The sequence below is a fragment of the Elephas maximus genome, chromosome 27, assembly GCF_024166365.1.
Source record: "Elephas maximus indicus isolate mEleMax1 chromosome 27, mEleMax1 primary haplotype, whole genome shotgun sequence".
In the NCBI taxonomy this organism is placed as follows: domain Eukaryota; kingdom Metazoa; phylum Chordata; class Mammalia; order Proboscidea; family Elephantidae; genus Elephas; species Elephas maximus.
Window position 1 is genome coordinate 15,706,150 of NC_064845.1, and position 15,477 is coordinate 15,721,626.

The 15,477-nt window shown below is 46.0% G+C and overlaps 1 protein-coding gene across 1 annotated transcript in view; it reads right to left on the minus strand.

Annotated features, from left to right (window-relative positions):
- The window catches only part of NR1D2 (nuclear receptor subfamily 1 group D member 2), a 35,980-nt gene extending 28,119 nt beyond the window's left edge, over positions 1-7,861 (minus strand). The window contains exon 1 of the mRNA XM_049871019.1: positions 7,739-7,861. Within this exon, the coding sequence (XP_049726976.1) occupies positions 7,739-7,754 (16 nt within the window). The 5' untranslated portion in view covers positions 7,755-7,861. The remainder of the gene's footprint in view (positions 1-7,738) is intronic.
- Positions 7,862-15,477: the final 7,616 nt, after the last annotated feature.

Below are 15,477 nucleotides of genomic sequence, written 5' to 3' on the forward strand. Positions count from 1 at the left end.
TACTTAAGCACCAATCATACACACCCAGGCTGGGAAAACCCTGAGGGTGAAGCACAATCACAATTCTCCAGGGACTTGCTTACAACTCCAAAGAGCCCTGGTGGTGTAGTGGTTAAGAGCTTGGCTGCTAACCAAAAGGTTGGCAGTTCGAATCCACCAGTCACTCCTCGGAAACCCAATGGAGCAGTTCCACTCTGTCCTGTAGGTTCGCTATGAGTCGGAATTGACTTGCTGGCATTGGATTTGGTTTGGGCTGTACCAAGAAACACACAATAGTGTGTTATATGCAAATTTATCATGCATAAATTCTACTATATGCACTTGATTTTTAAACATAAAAATGTAAATTAATGTAGACAATTCTACCCTCTGTTGTGATTAAGAGCTATGACGAGCTATGCCAGCAGTCCAAATTCACTAGCTACTCCTTGGAAACTCTATTGGGCAGTTTTACTCTGTCCAATAGGGTCACCCTGAGTCAGAATCGACTTAACAGCAACGGGTATCCTATTCATTAAGCATGTACATGGCATCAATCTTGAGGTGGAAGGTGTGAAACAACTCTCCCTGTAGCTGGACTCACTTCCCAAATGCTCCCTTGGCATAGGCAGCTCACCTGCCCAGTATGAAGTTAGAGCTTTAAGATTCATATTTTTCTTGCAAAGAGGCCCCTAACTACGAACCAGTCATTCGCAAAGTATGGTCCCTATATCAGAGGTATCAACTTCACCTGGAAATCTGTTAGCAATGCAAACTTTCAATTCCCAGCCCAGATATACTGAATCAGAAACTATGACATGTCCTCCTGGGAATTGTGACGCACACTGAAGTTTGAGAACTACTGCCGCAAGCCAACAACTTCATCTGTGCTCAATGGAAAAGAGACCAAGGATAGTTTTGACAATAGGAATTTTCACCTACCATTGATTTTAAAGTCTAAAGGCTCTTAAGACTTAAAAACACAAGGAGAAAAAGCTTCCCAACTTCGAATTTATTCTCATCATCTAGAGAGATTACGTAAAATATGGATCATCAGAACTAAACAAATAGCTGCTTTCGAGATGGCTCCAACTCATGGCGAACATATGTACAAAAGAAATACTGCCCGGTCCTCCGTCATCCTCACAATCGCCAGCATGTCTGAGTCCATTGTGGCAATTCATCACACCAAGGGTCTTCCTTGCACTTTCCTTCCCCAAACGTGATGTCCTCCTCCAGCGATTGACCTCTCCTGACAATGTGTCCACATCAAGTCAGTAGGACTTTTTCAAAATACATGTTTCCAAGGCCCTGCCCAATCTAGAGAATGCGCCCTCGGTAAATGTGCAATTTTAACATGTTCCACAGGTGGTTCTTTGCCCACTAAATTTAAGAGTGGCCACTGTCAGTAAATTCAAGCACAAACTGGCCCACAGTCTTAGAGATTGATGTTTTCATTGGTGTGGCTGCTTGAAGACCTTTAAGAAGCTGTAAATTCAAAGAGAAACAATTTTAACCTAGAAGCCTATCTTATGTTGTATTAAAACCACTGTGACACCTGTCTTCATAAAACTTCAGAGATTTGTAATTTACGTTAGAAATTACACCTGTTAGCTAACCACTTCATTTTTCACACGTCTCTTCACTGAGACTAGCATACAAAGAAAAATATTATTCTTAGTCCTCAATGAATTCCTAAAGAATGGCCTCACAGCCATATGTCTTCTCCTAAAGTACCACCTTGGATACTAAATTCATTTCCTAACATCTCAAGAGAATAAAAGGTGAGAAAGTGCTGCTTTTTCTTTGAAGCAGGTCTTTGGTAAGGCCGCATTCAGAGTCAGCCATTTATGTTCACAAGGTCTTCTAACCTTGGCTTCAAGTCAGATGAGGCTTAGGAACTGGTTAAAAGCACTGACTTAGCAATAACAAGTATTGTTATTAAGCACCCAAAACACAATTTCCTTTACGAAAGCTCCAAAATCAACCCTAAGAAAAATTAGTGGGCTACTATCAATCTTAAGATTCAATTCCTATCTTAGAAGAGTTCAGCAACCATTTAGAACAACCATTTCCACCAAGCATCATGGAATCAAAGACGACCCATCCAGAAGAAGCTAACAAAACACTCCACACTCATTTAGTTCTATCAGCATCTACTCTTGCTACCAGATACCAATCTATCAACATGGCGGTTAGCAACCCAAATGGGTTACATTTTAATTTCCTAGAAAGTAAGGAGCACATCTAGTAGTTCCTCTACTCAATGAAAAAAGGGAAGTGAAAACAACAAGTCACCGAGTACCTAATGGATGCCAAGAATAAAAAGACACCATTTCACGTCACATTTCACCCTCACAATAACCCTGCAAATTAACTTCCTTTACCCCATTTTACAGATGAGAAACTCAGAGCTCAGAGATGTTAAGTAACATAGCTACTGAGTGGCAGGGCCAGGTTTGAAAGCCAAGGCTGTCCAACTCCAGAGTACAGACTATTAGTTGTTACTGAGAAGACCTGGGCAAGTAAGTCACTTTCAATCTCTCCAACAAGAGTCATCTTCTATACACTGGGAATATCTGCTCACAATTATTACAGGATTAACATGGTGTTCATAAAGGGGATTATTAAAGTGCTTTTTGCCTGCACAGTTTTTTGATAAAGCAGGAAGGGTAAAAATCCCCGAACCAGCAAGTTCCAACACCTCCAGAAACAGGCAGAACCTTCTTCTTAGGCGCTTCAAGCTAAAATTAGCTGAGGCACAATCTTCTCTATTTTTAGTCGAAAGGGACCCTGGAGCTGAGCCAGGTTCCCAGGCTAGGGCATACCCAGTGGTCAGCTTGGGCTAGTCCAGAAGTCAGTATCCAATTTCGCATTGCTAGGAAGCACTTACTCTCCCTATTTATACAGGGGTTTTCCTACCCCAATGCTAGGCTCACCCATCATCAAAGCCTTCCCTCTCCCACGGTCCACCATCCTGGAAGATATGCTTGACTTCAAGTCGTGAATGTGTATTTTTGCCTTGTGACTCAGAATGAAACATTTTTACATCAAAGAGCTTCACTTTTCTCATTTTAAAGTAATACAGCCTACTCACAGAATGGCAGAGTAGATCTAATTGAAGCATAAACGTCTGACTGTGTCCAAGGTGCTGGGGCTCCGGGGCATGGCATGGTAGATTCCCTAAAAAGCCTTACAGGCCCCCTGGGAAACAGCTATGTTAACCGTCCATTCCAGCGCCATGTGAGCAAATGTCTGCAAACTACTGAGTATCACACAAGAGCACCAGAGGGACAGAAATCAGGAGGGATAAACAACACAGCCCAAGTGACAATATCTAAGTGGTACCTTATAGAATGTGTAAATTATTCAACGATGTACCATGTAAGAGGTTATATTAAAAAAAAAAAAAAGAATGAAATGGCAATGCAAAATAGTCTTTTGTCTCTCTGTAAATTGCTGCAAAAGGGGTGCCACGTGTAATCTGGTATCTGGAAAAAAGGCCAGAATTGACTAGCAAGTAGATTATAAAAGAGAGGAATGATTAAACTGGGAGATTGTGCAGGCGACTGCCCTTTCCATTAACTATGACTCTACAGCACTTGAAACCAAGTAGACTCACGCAGTATTTCCTTCACCCCTAAAACAGCCCGACCACCAAGTTTTGCATAATCCTTCAGACGCTGTGTAGGCTTACCTCTATTCCAGCAGTGAACAGCTTGTATGAGTTGAAATTCTGACTCTACCACTTACTTGGGCAAGTTACTTAGCTTCAGTTTCCTTAGCCCCTCATCTTTAAGATGGTGGCCACAGTACCTTCCTTCATAAAGGTAATGTGAGGAATCGAAGCAGGAAAACATATAAACGTGTTGCTGTTGAGTCAATTCTGACTCATAGCAACTCTACGGAACGGAGTAGAACTGCCCCATAGTTTCCAAGGAGCACCTGGTGGATCTGAACTGCTGTTGTAGCTCTTATCCACTAGGTCACCAGGGTATCCAAACACATATAAAGGGCCTGGTATATACAGTAAGTGCTCAAAAGATACTAGGCTATTAGTTTGCCACAATAATATCACAAGAGCTCAGTCAGAATATACAAAACTAACTCTTCCTACCCCTCTTCTTCCCTTCATTTCTGAATGTCATACGGACCCAGTGGTTTCTCTGTAGGTTCTTACTTCCGTGCTACCTTCCAAATTCCTCAACTCCACTGATCTGCAAGCAACTTCCTACTTCACTTCTGAGTCTTCCCACTATCTTGCTGTTTCTCTCTCAAAGTGAAGATTTCTTTACCCTTGCCTCGTTCTGATGTTTCCTTTCCAAATTTGGAAAAACACAGTAGAACAGATCTGTCAAAATAAGAATGGACTATGCGGGAATGTTTTCTGAATTTTTAAAATATAAACTGTATGTGTATTTAAAAAGTTCGTACGAGTTACCTTTTACTCAAAAGAATTTGGTATACTCAACTAAAATCTTTGTGATAATAACACAGCAAGTCAATTTCTCCTATCGCTTCTCTATTTCACATCTGTATTAGTCACGGAGACGGCAGACACAGTGTAATGGAGTACAGGACAGTTACGTGAAATGGTTACTGGCTGAACGTATATTGACTGACACGACAGTATCAAGCCAAAGGGCCACAGGTGTGCCACACAGCACTGAATTTGGCCCCGCCCCAGTGAATATTTGCAGCAACAATTTCAAAGGCATCAAAGGGAATGCTTAACAAAGCCACCTCTGACAGATGGAAAAAATTTTTAATACACTGGGTAACAGCTTGTAACAGCCTTAAACCTGGGGGCCAGGAAACAAAAAGAAAATTTAAGAAAGATACAGGTGATTCTCATTACTTGTGGGGTTGGTATTTACAGATGTGCCTCTTCACTAAGATTTATCTGTAACCCCAAAATCAACATTCACAGAACCTATGCAGCTGGACCTGCTCGGAACGGCGAAGGAGTCGAGTCACCCAACGCACACGTTCCTGGCTGAGGCTGAACAAGGCAATGCTCTGCCTTGTTTCTGCTCTCATAGTGTAAACGGTGCCATTTTTGTTTGGTGTCCATTTGGTAACACATTTTTCACTTTATGCTTTTTGTTGGTGATTTTGCTGTTTAAGATGGCCCCAAACACAGTACTGAAGTGCTGTCCAGTGTTCCTAAGTGCAAGAAGGCTGTGCTGTACCTTATGGAGAAAACACATGCGTTAGGTAAGCTGGGTTCGGCCATGAGTTATAATGCTATTGGCCATGAGCTCAATGTTAACACATTACTTATATTAGACAAGGTGTCTTTACACAGAAATACCCATAAAACTTGGTTGTGTATTGACCCATTGATGAAAATGTCGTGACCAGAGGCTACCAAGAACCTAACCCTGTATTCTTCCTTGAAGCAATAGTTCAGGATTCCCTAATTCAGTGTTCCGGGCATCATAACTACCAGGAATAACAAGATTTAACTTAGGTTGCAAATCTCTGCACTTCAGGCCAAGCAATTATCTGAACAATGGATGAAATCTAGCTTCAAAATTATGGACATGAAAAGGTCATAGTTGACTTCAAGTTTACTGTGAGTCAGTGTCTTGGTTATCTAGCGCTGCTGTAACAGAAATACCACAAGTGGACAGCTTTAACAAAGAGAAGCTAGCTTATCCTCTCACAATGCAGTAGGCTAGAAGTCCAAACTCAGGGTGCCAGCCCCAGAGAAAGGCTCTCTCTTGTCAGCTCTGGAGGAAGGTCCCTGTCATCAGTATTCCCTTGGTCTGGGAGCATGCCAGCCCAAGTCCAAAGGACGCACTCTGCTCCCAGTGTTGCTTTCTTGGTGGTATGAGGTCCCCATGTCTCTCTGCTCACTTCTCTCTCTTATATCTCAAAAGAGACCGGCTTAAGATACAATCTAATCTTGTAGATCTCATCAACATAACTGCCGCTTATCCATCTCATCAACATCATAGAGATAGGATATACGCCACACAGGGAAATCATATCAGACAGCAAAATGGTGGCAATCACACAATACTGGGAGTCATGGCCTAGCCAAATTGATCCACGTATTTTGGGGGGACACAATTCAATCCATGGCAGTCAGCAAAGCAAAATACCCAAATAAACAAACAAACCCACCAGAGAGTTCCTTTACAGCAGGGTCCAAAAGAAAGGGGGCAACTAGGCGCCTGGTCGTGGTGAAACAACTTCCATAGGAGCCTGTCCACTTCTGAGTGTCACTTCCCAAAAGCCACCAAGATAGTGAGAGATCAGGAAAAACACCACTGAGTGAGGACCAGGGAATCAAAATATCCTCAAAATCTACCTAGGCCCTTAGGAAATCAATACACGTTTGAAAATCGACTTTATTTCTGCTGTTCATCGAAAATTCACATGCTCATTATCAAGGCATGGTTTTTGGGAGACCATATGATAAACTAAAAAAAGTATAAATGAAAACTGGCTTCTATAAGCTCACTTGCTTTGGGCAGTTGTTGCTGGTGCCCTGGAATCTATTTTCGACTCAGAGCAACCCCATGTGACAGAGTAGACAGGTATAAGGGCCATCATTTGTTTGGGGGCAGAAAAAAAGAGGAAGGGAACACTGTATTGTCCTGAGGCAATACTCTTCTGGGAAAAAAACAACAAAAAAAAAGATTTATAAAGCCAGAATTCTCTTGATCAGGTTCAGAAAAGGTAGGGGACTCCCTGGCTGAAAAAAATATCAGTTTAAACGAACAACCAGTCTTATACAATGTCTGGGAGTCACCTAGGATCATGAGTCAGGCAGACTTTGAGCAGAATGACCCGCAATGGGTGTGACCCACTCACAGCGAGGTTCCCGACCAGAGGGGATTTTCTAACCTTTTTTTTTTTTTTAATACTTGAGGGTGTGTGAATAGTTTACTTCCTCCAGGAAACCTTTTTTTTTCTTCTTCTTCTTTTGGTAAACAGCCTGATGACAACGGTGCTGTGCCCTCTGTCTGCGGGACACGGCTCAGGACGTCCAGCCCCTTCTCGTCTGGGAAGCCCCCCGCCTTCCTCGGGACCCCTCCCCCGGCACGGGTGGCGGCCCTCGGCCCGCACTTCCTCCTGGGGACCTGCAGTGTCTGCGGCCGCCGGCATCCCCCGGGGCGCCCCTGCGTCTGCCCGCCCGGCTCGCCACTTCGGGGTCACCTCTCCGCGCGGGAAGCGGCCGCTGCACTGCGGCGCCTGTCTCAGGGCCACCCGGGCGCTCCCAGCGCGCACGCGCGGCCTCCTCCGCAGTGTGCAAGCCCGCGGGGGCGGGGGATCGCGGCCACGTCACAGCCCGGAGGCTTCCAAGGGGGCGGGCCTCCCGGGAGGCTGCGGCGGCGCCCCCCACAGGCGCGCGCCCCACCGCGCGCGCGCGCAGCCACCCCCACGTGTCCCTGCGGCCTCGGGGAATGTGGGTCACGGAGCCCAGCGGCCTCACGTGTCCCCGCCCGCCGCCACCGCCTCAGCGCCCATTATGTAATGTCGCGTCACTCGGCCGCCCAGCCAACCGGCGCGCGCGCGCCGCCGAACGTAAACACAGCGCGCACGTGGCTCGCGCGGCCAGGCCATGTGAGGGGGGGCCGGGCCGGGCGCCGGCGGGCCGCGCTGCGGAGGTTCGTGCGGGGGGCGACGGGCGCCGAGCCGAGGCGGACGAGCAGCGCGCCGCCGCCCACCCTGCCCGCCCCCCGAGGTGCCCGGCGGGCTCCGAGCCCCCCGCCGCCGCCCCCACCCGCCGCAGCCCGGCTCTTACCCGCGTTCACCTCCATGGCGCCCTCGGGCTGGGGGCCGGGCCGCCCGCTTCCCACAGGGGCAGCGCCGCCGCCGCCGCCGCTTCAGCGCCGCGCCGTCCGGGGCTGGAGGCGGCGCTGGTCGCGGGGCGCCCTCATGGGCAGGGCGGGCGCGACGCCCGAGACCCGGGCCCGGCGGCCGGAGAGCGGGCTGCGGAGGCGCGGGCGGCGGCCGGCGAGCGGCGCTCCTCGCGGGGCCCCTGACAACAAAAGCGGCGGCACGGCGGCTTCCTGCAGCCAGCGCACCGCGGCGGCGAGGGCGGCTGACGGGGAGGGCAGCGGCGACCATGTGACCCGCGCACACACCCCCTCCCTCCGCCCGGCCGCCCGCCCGCCCGGCCGCTGCGGCGGCTCCGCCCCGCCCGGCCCCGCCCCTCCGCCTGCCTCGCTGGCCTCCCGTGGCCCCCGCCTCCGCCTCCCGCCCCGAGCCGGGTCTCCCTGCGGGTCCCCGTCTGCCTGCTGCCCGTACCCTTCCCTCTCCTCCCGCTCCTCCGCCTGCTGACCTTCCCGCCTCGAGCTGGGACCCCCCCCCACCCAGTGACACCTCAGGTGACCTCGCAGGGCCGCTCACTGGGACCCCGGCCTGGCCCAGCTCCAGCCCTGACTGACCCCCACGTCCCCGTCTGCCTCCTCCCCGTACCCTTCCCTCTCCTCTTCCTCCTTCCCTCTCCTCTTCCTCCTTCCCTCTCCTCTTCCTCCTTCCCTCTCCTCTTCCTCCTCCGCCTGCTGACCTTCCCGCCTGGAGCTGGGACCCCCCCCCACCCAGTGACACCTCAGGTGACCTCTTAGAGCCGCTCACTGGGACCCCGGCCTGGCCCAGCTCCAGCCCTGACTGACCCCCACGTCCCCGTCTGCCCCCCACCACTTCTGTCAACGCTGGGCTCTGAGACCGCAGCCCTTTCTCTTCCCTCTTTGACCGCTGGGTGATCTCATCCACTTCCACAGCTTAGGTACAGCTGTGTCCTGACAATTCCCAAACTCACCTCCCGTCTGAGCTCCAGATTCCTGCATCCAGCAAGCCGGTTTGATTATGTCCCCTTGGGTGTCCCACAGGCATCTCAAATTTAAAGTGTTGGCAGGTGTATCCGTGCATCAAAACTCAGCGAAGGTACACTTAAGATTTGCCCGTATCACCTTGTATGTAAATTTTACATTTAAATAAATAAATAACAGGAGACAGATGACATGCAGGCTGAAGTATGTAAAGGCAAGTACATTGATGTCTGCAGTTTACTTTGAAATGCGTTACCAAAATCAGACCGACTGCAGGCTGGAGGCACGGATAGATGGAGTCTAGTAGGATATTAATTGTAGAATCTAGGTGGTGAGTACATGCGTGTTCACTGTAGAATTCTTTCCAATTTGCTCTTGGTATGAAAATTTTCGGTATAAAATGTTGGGAGAGAATGTAGCATGTAAAACATTTTTACATGTGAGACACCCCCATACCCTCCCGTCCCTTCAACACACACACAAGTTCTTTCCTCATCTCAAAATTTACTATTGCAGTAAGTCTGCCAGTTCCTGAGGCCAGCAAATTTAGGTGTCTTGGGTTTCATCTTTCCCTCTCTCCATTCCTCCTTCCCTCTCACTCTCTTCCCCTCTCTCTCTTTCTTATACCCCGTTCAATCTATGAACAAATCTGAGCTATTCTATCTTCAAAGTAGGTCTCCAATCCCTATGCTGTTGCTGTCCGTCTGGACCAAACCGCCATCATCTCTTGCCCAGGCTACTGCAATCAATATTCCCCTGCAGGAGACTGTCCTTGCGTCTGTCTACAGTCTCTTCTCCAGCCTGGCTGTCAGTGTTATTTTTAAAATGTAAGTAAGATCTGATTACTCTGCTCAAAACCTCCAGTGGCTTTCTATTGCTCTTTGAAATGCCTTGCCCTGACCTGTCAAGCCCAGCACAGCCTGTGGGCGCTGCTCTTCTCTCCAGAGGCTCTCCTGCCACCTAACCCCTCTAACCAGGGTGCTCTAACCACACTTGTCCTCTTCCCTACCTCCAGCTTTATCATCCCACGGGATGCTCATACAAGAGTTCCTCAGGCCACACTTTGTAGCTCACTTTTTTATTTTATGTGTCAACCACTATTGCTTCTACACAGGTAAAATGAGGCTAAAACGAACAGCTTAGGAGACAGAAAGAAATCCTGAAAGAGCGTACCACCATTTAAATTCGAAAAGGAGAATGAAAGTGAAAAGGAGGTATATATTAAAGGAAATAAGAACCACTTTTCCACAGCAAAGCCTAAGAAAATCTGCATCTGTGCGACCCAGGTTTTTTATAAGACTGCCTCTTTCCTATGAGGCTTTGTGGATGACCCTCAGAGGACACAGCCATGCCACTGGCCCCTGGAAGTCGTTGAGCTCATCCATACCAGAAAAGAATGCTGAGAGGCATCGGGGTAGGCAGTCCCCAGAGGGCTGTAGCTGCAGTGGAAATTGCCTTTTGCTGCTGTCATCCCAAGGAGCCTCATTTCTTAGCCCACTGTTGTCTATGGCTCAGTCTGTTCAGATTCTTAGACTGTTAATGATGGCTTTCTACCACCTCACATTCCTCTGACTAAAATAGTAACTACCGAACAAAGCGACTGGTTGTATCTTCAAAAATTATCTGTTAAAAACGCAAATTGTCACCTGGGAGAGCTACCACATTACCCTTTATATTGACCTTCCGAGAAACTGGACCCAGGGCAAGTCAATCTGGATGTGGGCAAAGAAAGGAAGAGCCTAAATATTAGAATTCTCTAATCTCAAACTCAAGCAAAATAGGCCAAGTGAGGTGCTGCAATAGGAGAACCCTAGAGGAAGGAGAAGAATTGGGGGGGGGGGGGGGGAGATGGAGTTTTCTTAAAGACAAGGCCAGTTTTAAGGTCATTCCTCATTTTAAAATGTTCTAATGAATCCTGCTGGTTCCCAATACCACGATAGCTTTCCACCTGAACTTTGCCTTTCTATGTTCTAGATCAGTAGTTCTCAAACATTCTGATCTCAAGACTCCTTTGTTGTTGTTGTTACCAAAAACCAAAACCAAACCCACTGCCGTCCAGTCAATTCTGACTCATGGTGACCCTATAGGACAGAGTAGAACTGCCTCTTGGGGTTTCCAAGGCTGTAAATGTTTTATGGAAGCAGACTGCCACATCTTTCTACTGAGAAGTAGCTGGTGAGTTTGAAGCACCGACCTTTCCATTAGCAGCCAAGCACTTTAACCACTGCACCACCAGGGCTCCTTTTGTTGTTGTTGTTAGTTGCCATCAAATAGATTCCAACTCATGATGAATCCATCTGTGCGAAGTAGAACTGGTTCACAGGGTTTTCAAGACTGTGACCTTTCGGAGGCAGATTGGCAGGTCTATCTTCTGAGGCACCTCTGTGGGTTGGTTCAAACCACCAACCTTTGGGCTAGTAGTTGTGCACCTAATCATTTCTGCCAACCAGGGACTCCTCAGGACCCCTTTATTCTCTTAAAAATTATCGAAGACCACAAAGAGCTTTTTTTGGTGGATTGTATCTGTTAACATACACTGTATTAGAAGTGGGAAACCCTGGTGGCATAGTGGTTAAGAGCTGTGGCTGCTAACCAAAAAGGCCAGCAGTTTGAATCCACCAGCTGCTCCTTAGAAACTCTATGGGGCAGTTCTCCTTTGTCCTACATGGCCACTATAAGTCGGAATTGACTCCATGGCAACAGGTTTTTGCTTTTGGACATTAGAAGTGAAAACCGAGAAATGTTTAAAACACAAGAATACACGGCGTATATTACAATAGCAGTCAGAGCAATGACACCATCACATGTCAACAAACAGCTTTGGCGTTTTGTATTTGCCATTCATCACGACATTTGTGATCTACCTTCTTCCAGCCTCTTTTTTCTTTACTGTTCCTGTCATGGTACCAGCTTCTGCATCGCCATGTAATTCTGTACCAATAGTATGCCTTTATTTTAAATTCAAATATTGGTTCATGCTTATTTTTCAAACTGGAAGAGTAGCTTAATTATATTTAATATAATAAGTATTTCAGTTTAATTACCGAGTATGATTTACATAGATACCACCAGGTAAATCTGTGGCTTCTCATTTTATGACTTCATGAAATATTCAGATAAACACATTACAATATTACATCTGTAAATAGAAAAAAAAAAAAATCGTTCCAACTGAATCCATTGACTCTAACCAGACGGGTGATGTGTTCATGTGTGACACTAGAGATGACCCACACATCCAACACAAACGCTACAATGCAACAGTTGTATTTTACTCAATGCAACGGTTCAAGTGAAATGTAGTCATAAGTAATCAAGTTGCACTAATGGAAAAATATTTTACACTCTTCCAGTTTTTAAATTTAAACTAAATAAAATTAAAAATTCAGTCCCTCAGTTGTGCTAGCCACGTTTCAAGCAAGTGATCAGTAGCCACATGTGACTAGTGGCTGTCATGGTGGTCATCACAGATTTACAGCTTTTCATACTCTCACTGAGCCAGCTTGATAAGTTATTATTCTAGGAATTTGTCTAAGTTACATAAACTAAAACCAAACCCGTAGCCATCGAGCCAACTGTGACTCATAGCGATCCTACAGACAGAGTAGAACTGCTCCATAGGGTTTCCAAGGAGCGGCTGGTGGATTTGAACTGCTGACCTTTTGGTTAGCAGCTGAGCTCTTAAACGCTGAGCCACCAGGGCTCCGTGTTGCATAAGTTTTCAAATGTATTGGAATAAAGTTGTTCACAGTGTTCCATTTATTAGCTCTTTAATCTCTACCAAGTCTATAATTTTTCATTCTTAATTTTATTTATGCTTTTATCTTTTTTCTTATCAGTCCTTCTAGAGATGTATCTACTTTACTAGCTTTTTCAAAGGCCTAATTTTTTCCTTTTTGATTGAGTACATTTCTTTTCAATTTCCCTGATTTCTGCTCTTTTTCATGATCTCCTTCCTTCCATTTTCTTTTTTTTTTCTTCTTCCTTTCAGGTTCATCTTGTATATTTCCTACACCAGTCATAAAATCAGCCATTTCTCCAAGGAGTCCTGGTTCTTTTTTTTTTTTTATCCTGGTAAAATACATATAACAAAAAATTTGTCATTTTAACCATTTTAAAGTGTACAACTCAGTGATATTAATGACATTCACCATGTTGTACAGCCATTGCTACCATCTATTTACAAAAGTTTTTCATCACCTCAAACAAAAACCCAGTACCCATAAGCAATAAAGTACCCCTATTCTCCCCTTTTGGTCTAGTAACCATTAATGAACTTTTGTCTCTAGCATTTGTCTATTCTAGATATTTCAAATAAGTGGAATCATACAATCTTTGCCCTTTGGTGTCTGACATATTTCATTCAGCATAATTTAAAAGTTAAAAAGCAAAGAGGTCACCTTGAAGACTAAGGTGCACCTGACCCAAGCCATAGTGTTTTCAATCACCTGATGAGCATGTGAAAGCTGGACGATGAGTAAGGAAGACCAAAGAATTGACGCCTTTGAATTGTGGTTTTGTGAAGAATATTGAATATACCATGGACTGCCAAAAGAATGAACAGTTCTATCCTGGGAGAACAATAATCAGAATGCTCCTTAGAAGCAAGGGTAGCAAGACTACGTCTCACATACTGCGGACATGTTATCAGGAGGGATCAGTCCCTGAAGAAGGACGTCAGGCTTGGTAAAGTAGTGGGTCAGCGAAAAAAAGGAAGACCCTCGATGAGATGGATTGACACAGTGGCTGCAACAATGGGCTCAAGCATAACAATGATCATGAGGATGGCACAGGACTGGGCAGTGTTTTGTTCTATTGTACCCAGTGTCGCTATGAATTGGAACTGACTCAATGGCATTTAACACAACATTTTCTAGGTTCATCCATATTATAACGTGTATCAGGACTTCATTTCTCTTTGCAACTGAGTAATATTCCATTGTGCCAGATTTTGTTTACCTCCATTTTCTTTTAATATAACTTTTCTAGTTTCTTATTTTAGACACTTATCGCATTAATTTTGCTTCAGTTAGCCAGAGTCAGTCTCTGTTGTTTGTAACTAAGGAAACCTGCCTTAACTCATTCTCCATCTTTTACAGAGAACATTCCAGTTACTAGGGCTGTGTAACAAATCGCCCTCTGACTTAGTGGTTTAGAATAACAGCAATCATTTTATTATCTCTGATGGTTTCCACAGGTCAAGAATTTGGGGAGCACTGACTGGGCATTTCTGGCCCACGATCTCTCAGGCAGTAGCAATCAGTGGCTGGAGCTGGAATAGCAGGGGCCGGAGCAGCTAGGGGCTGGCTGGGCTGCTTACAGAGGCCTAACCCCGGGGTTGGGGTGGCAGGTAGGACGCCGTGCCCTGCGTGTGGCATGCATACTCTGAGCACTGCTTGAAGTGAGGTGCCATTAGCAGTTTCTTTTGGCCATCACAGGTTCCATAGCCAGCTATGAGAGATCATTCAGCAATTTAACACTAATTGCCGTAGGCCCTATTTTTCTGTGTTCAGGCCCCTGTGCTGGGGCCTCTCTCTCTCTTCAGGCAGTTGCAGGGTTGCTGCATGTGGTCTCTTCCTATGGACCTGTTTGGGCTTCTTCACAGCATGGTGGTCTCCAGGCAATCAGATTGCTTGCAGGACGGCTCCGAACTCCCATGAGAGAGTTCCGAAAAATAAGGCAGAAGCTGTATCAGCTTTTCTGCTGTAGCTCAGAAGTCACCACGCTGTATCCGTTTTACTGCATGATTGGTTACAAGGGAGTCACAAGCACACCCAGATTGTAAGGTGGGGATCATAGACTTCATCTCTCCATAAGTGGCGTGTCAAGGGCATGTTTTGAAGAGTGTGTGAGATGAGCTATGTTGTCGCTGCCATCATTGTTCCACAGGAACAATTTAAAAAAATAACATGCACACACAGTCCGCTCTGATTTGAAAATCACATTAGCGTGTCAAAGCTTTGAGATGTACTTCCCAAGATGAGTATTTTCATTCCCTCCAACTGGCAGCATTTTCCTAAGCGGTATAAGGAGAAACGACTGGAACGAGAGTCAGGTAAGAAGTGGTTACAGAAATACCCTCACTCCACGTGATGGTTCCATTCTATTTTTGAGGAGTTTTTTTCTCTCTATGGATCTAAAGGAGAGTTGAATGTTATTTCAGATACAGACCCAGTTTCTTGTCCCTCCTGGGTCCTTTATTGCCCAACTGCAATAATACCTCATGACTCTGGAATAGGACCACTCCTTCAGAGAAGAATCTAGTAGGTAAAAGGGTTACATCTGACACGTAATGAGTGCAATCTATACAAAATAACATGAAAATCAAACAGAATTGAGAGCCCAGAAGTAAATCCATCCATCTAGGGACAGCTGATCTTCAACAGAGGCTCAAAGTCCATTCAACAAGGAAAAGAGAGCCTCTTTAACAAATGGCACTTGCAAAATCGGATATCCATTTGCATATCCATACCTCACACCATACACAAAACCTCACTCAAAATGGATCAAAGACTTAAATGTTAAAACTAAAACTATAAAGTTCCTGGAAGATAACATAGGGGCTGTCATGGATTGAATCATGTCCCCTGAAAAATGTGTCAACCTGTTTAGGCCATGCTTCCCAGTATTGTATGGTTGTCCTCCATTTTGTGATTGTAATTTTATGTTAAGGGGATTAGGGTTAGATTGTAACACCACTGTGACTCAG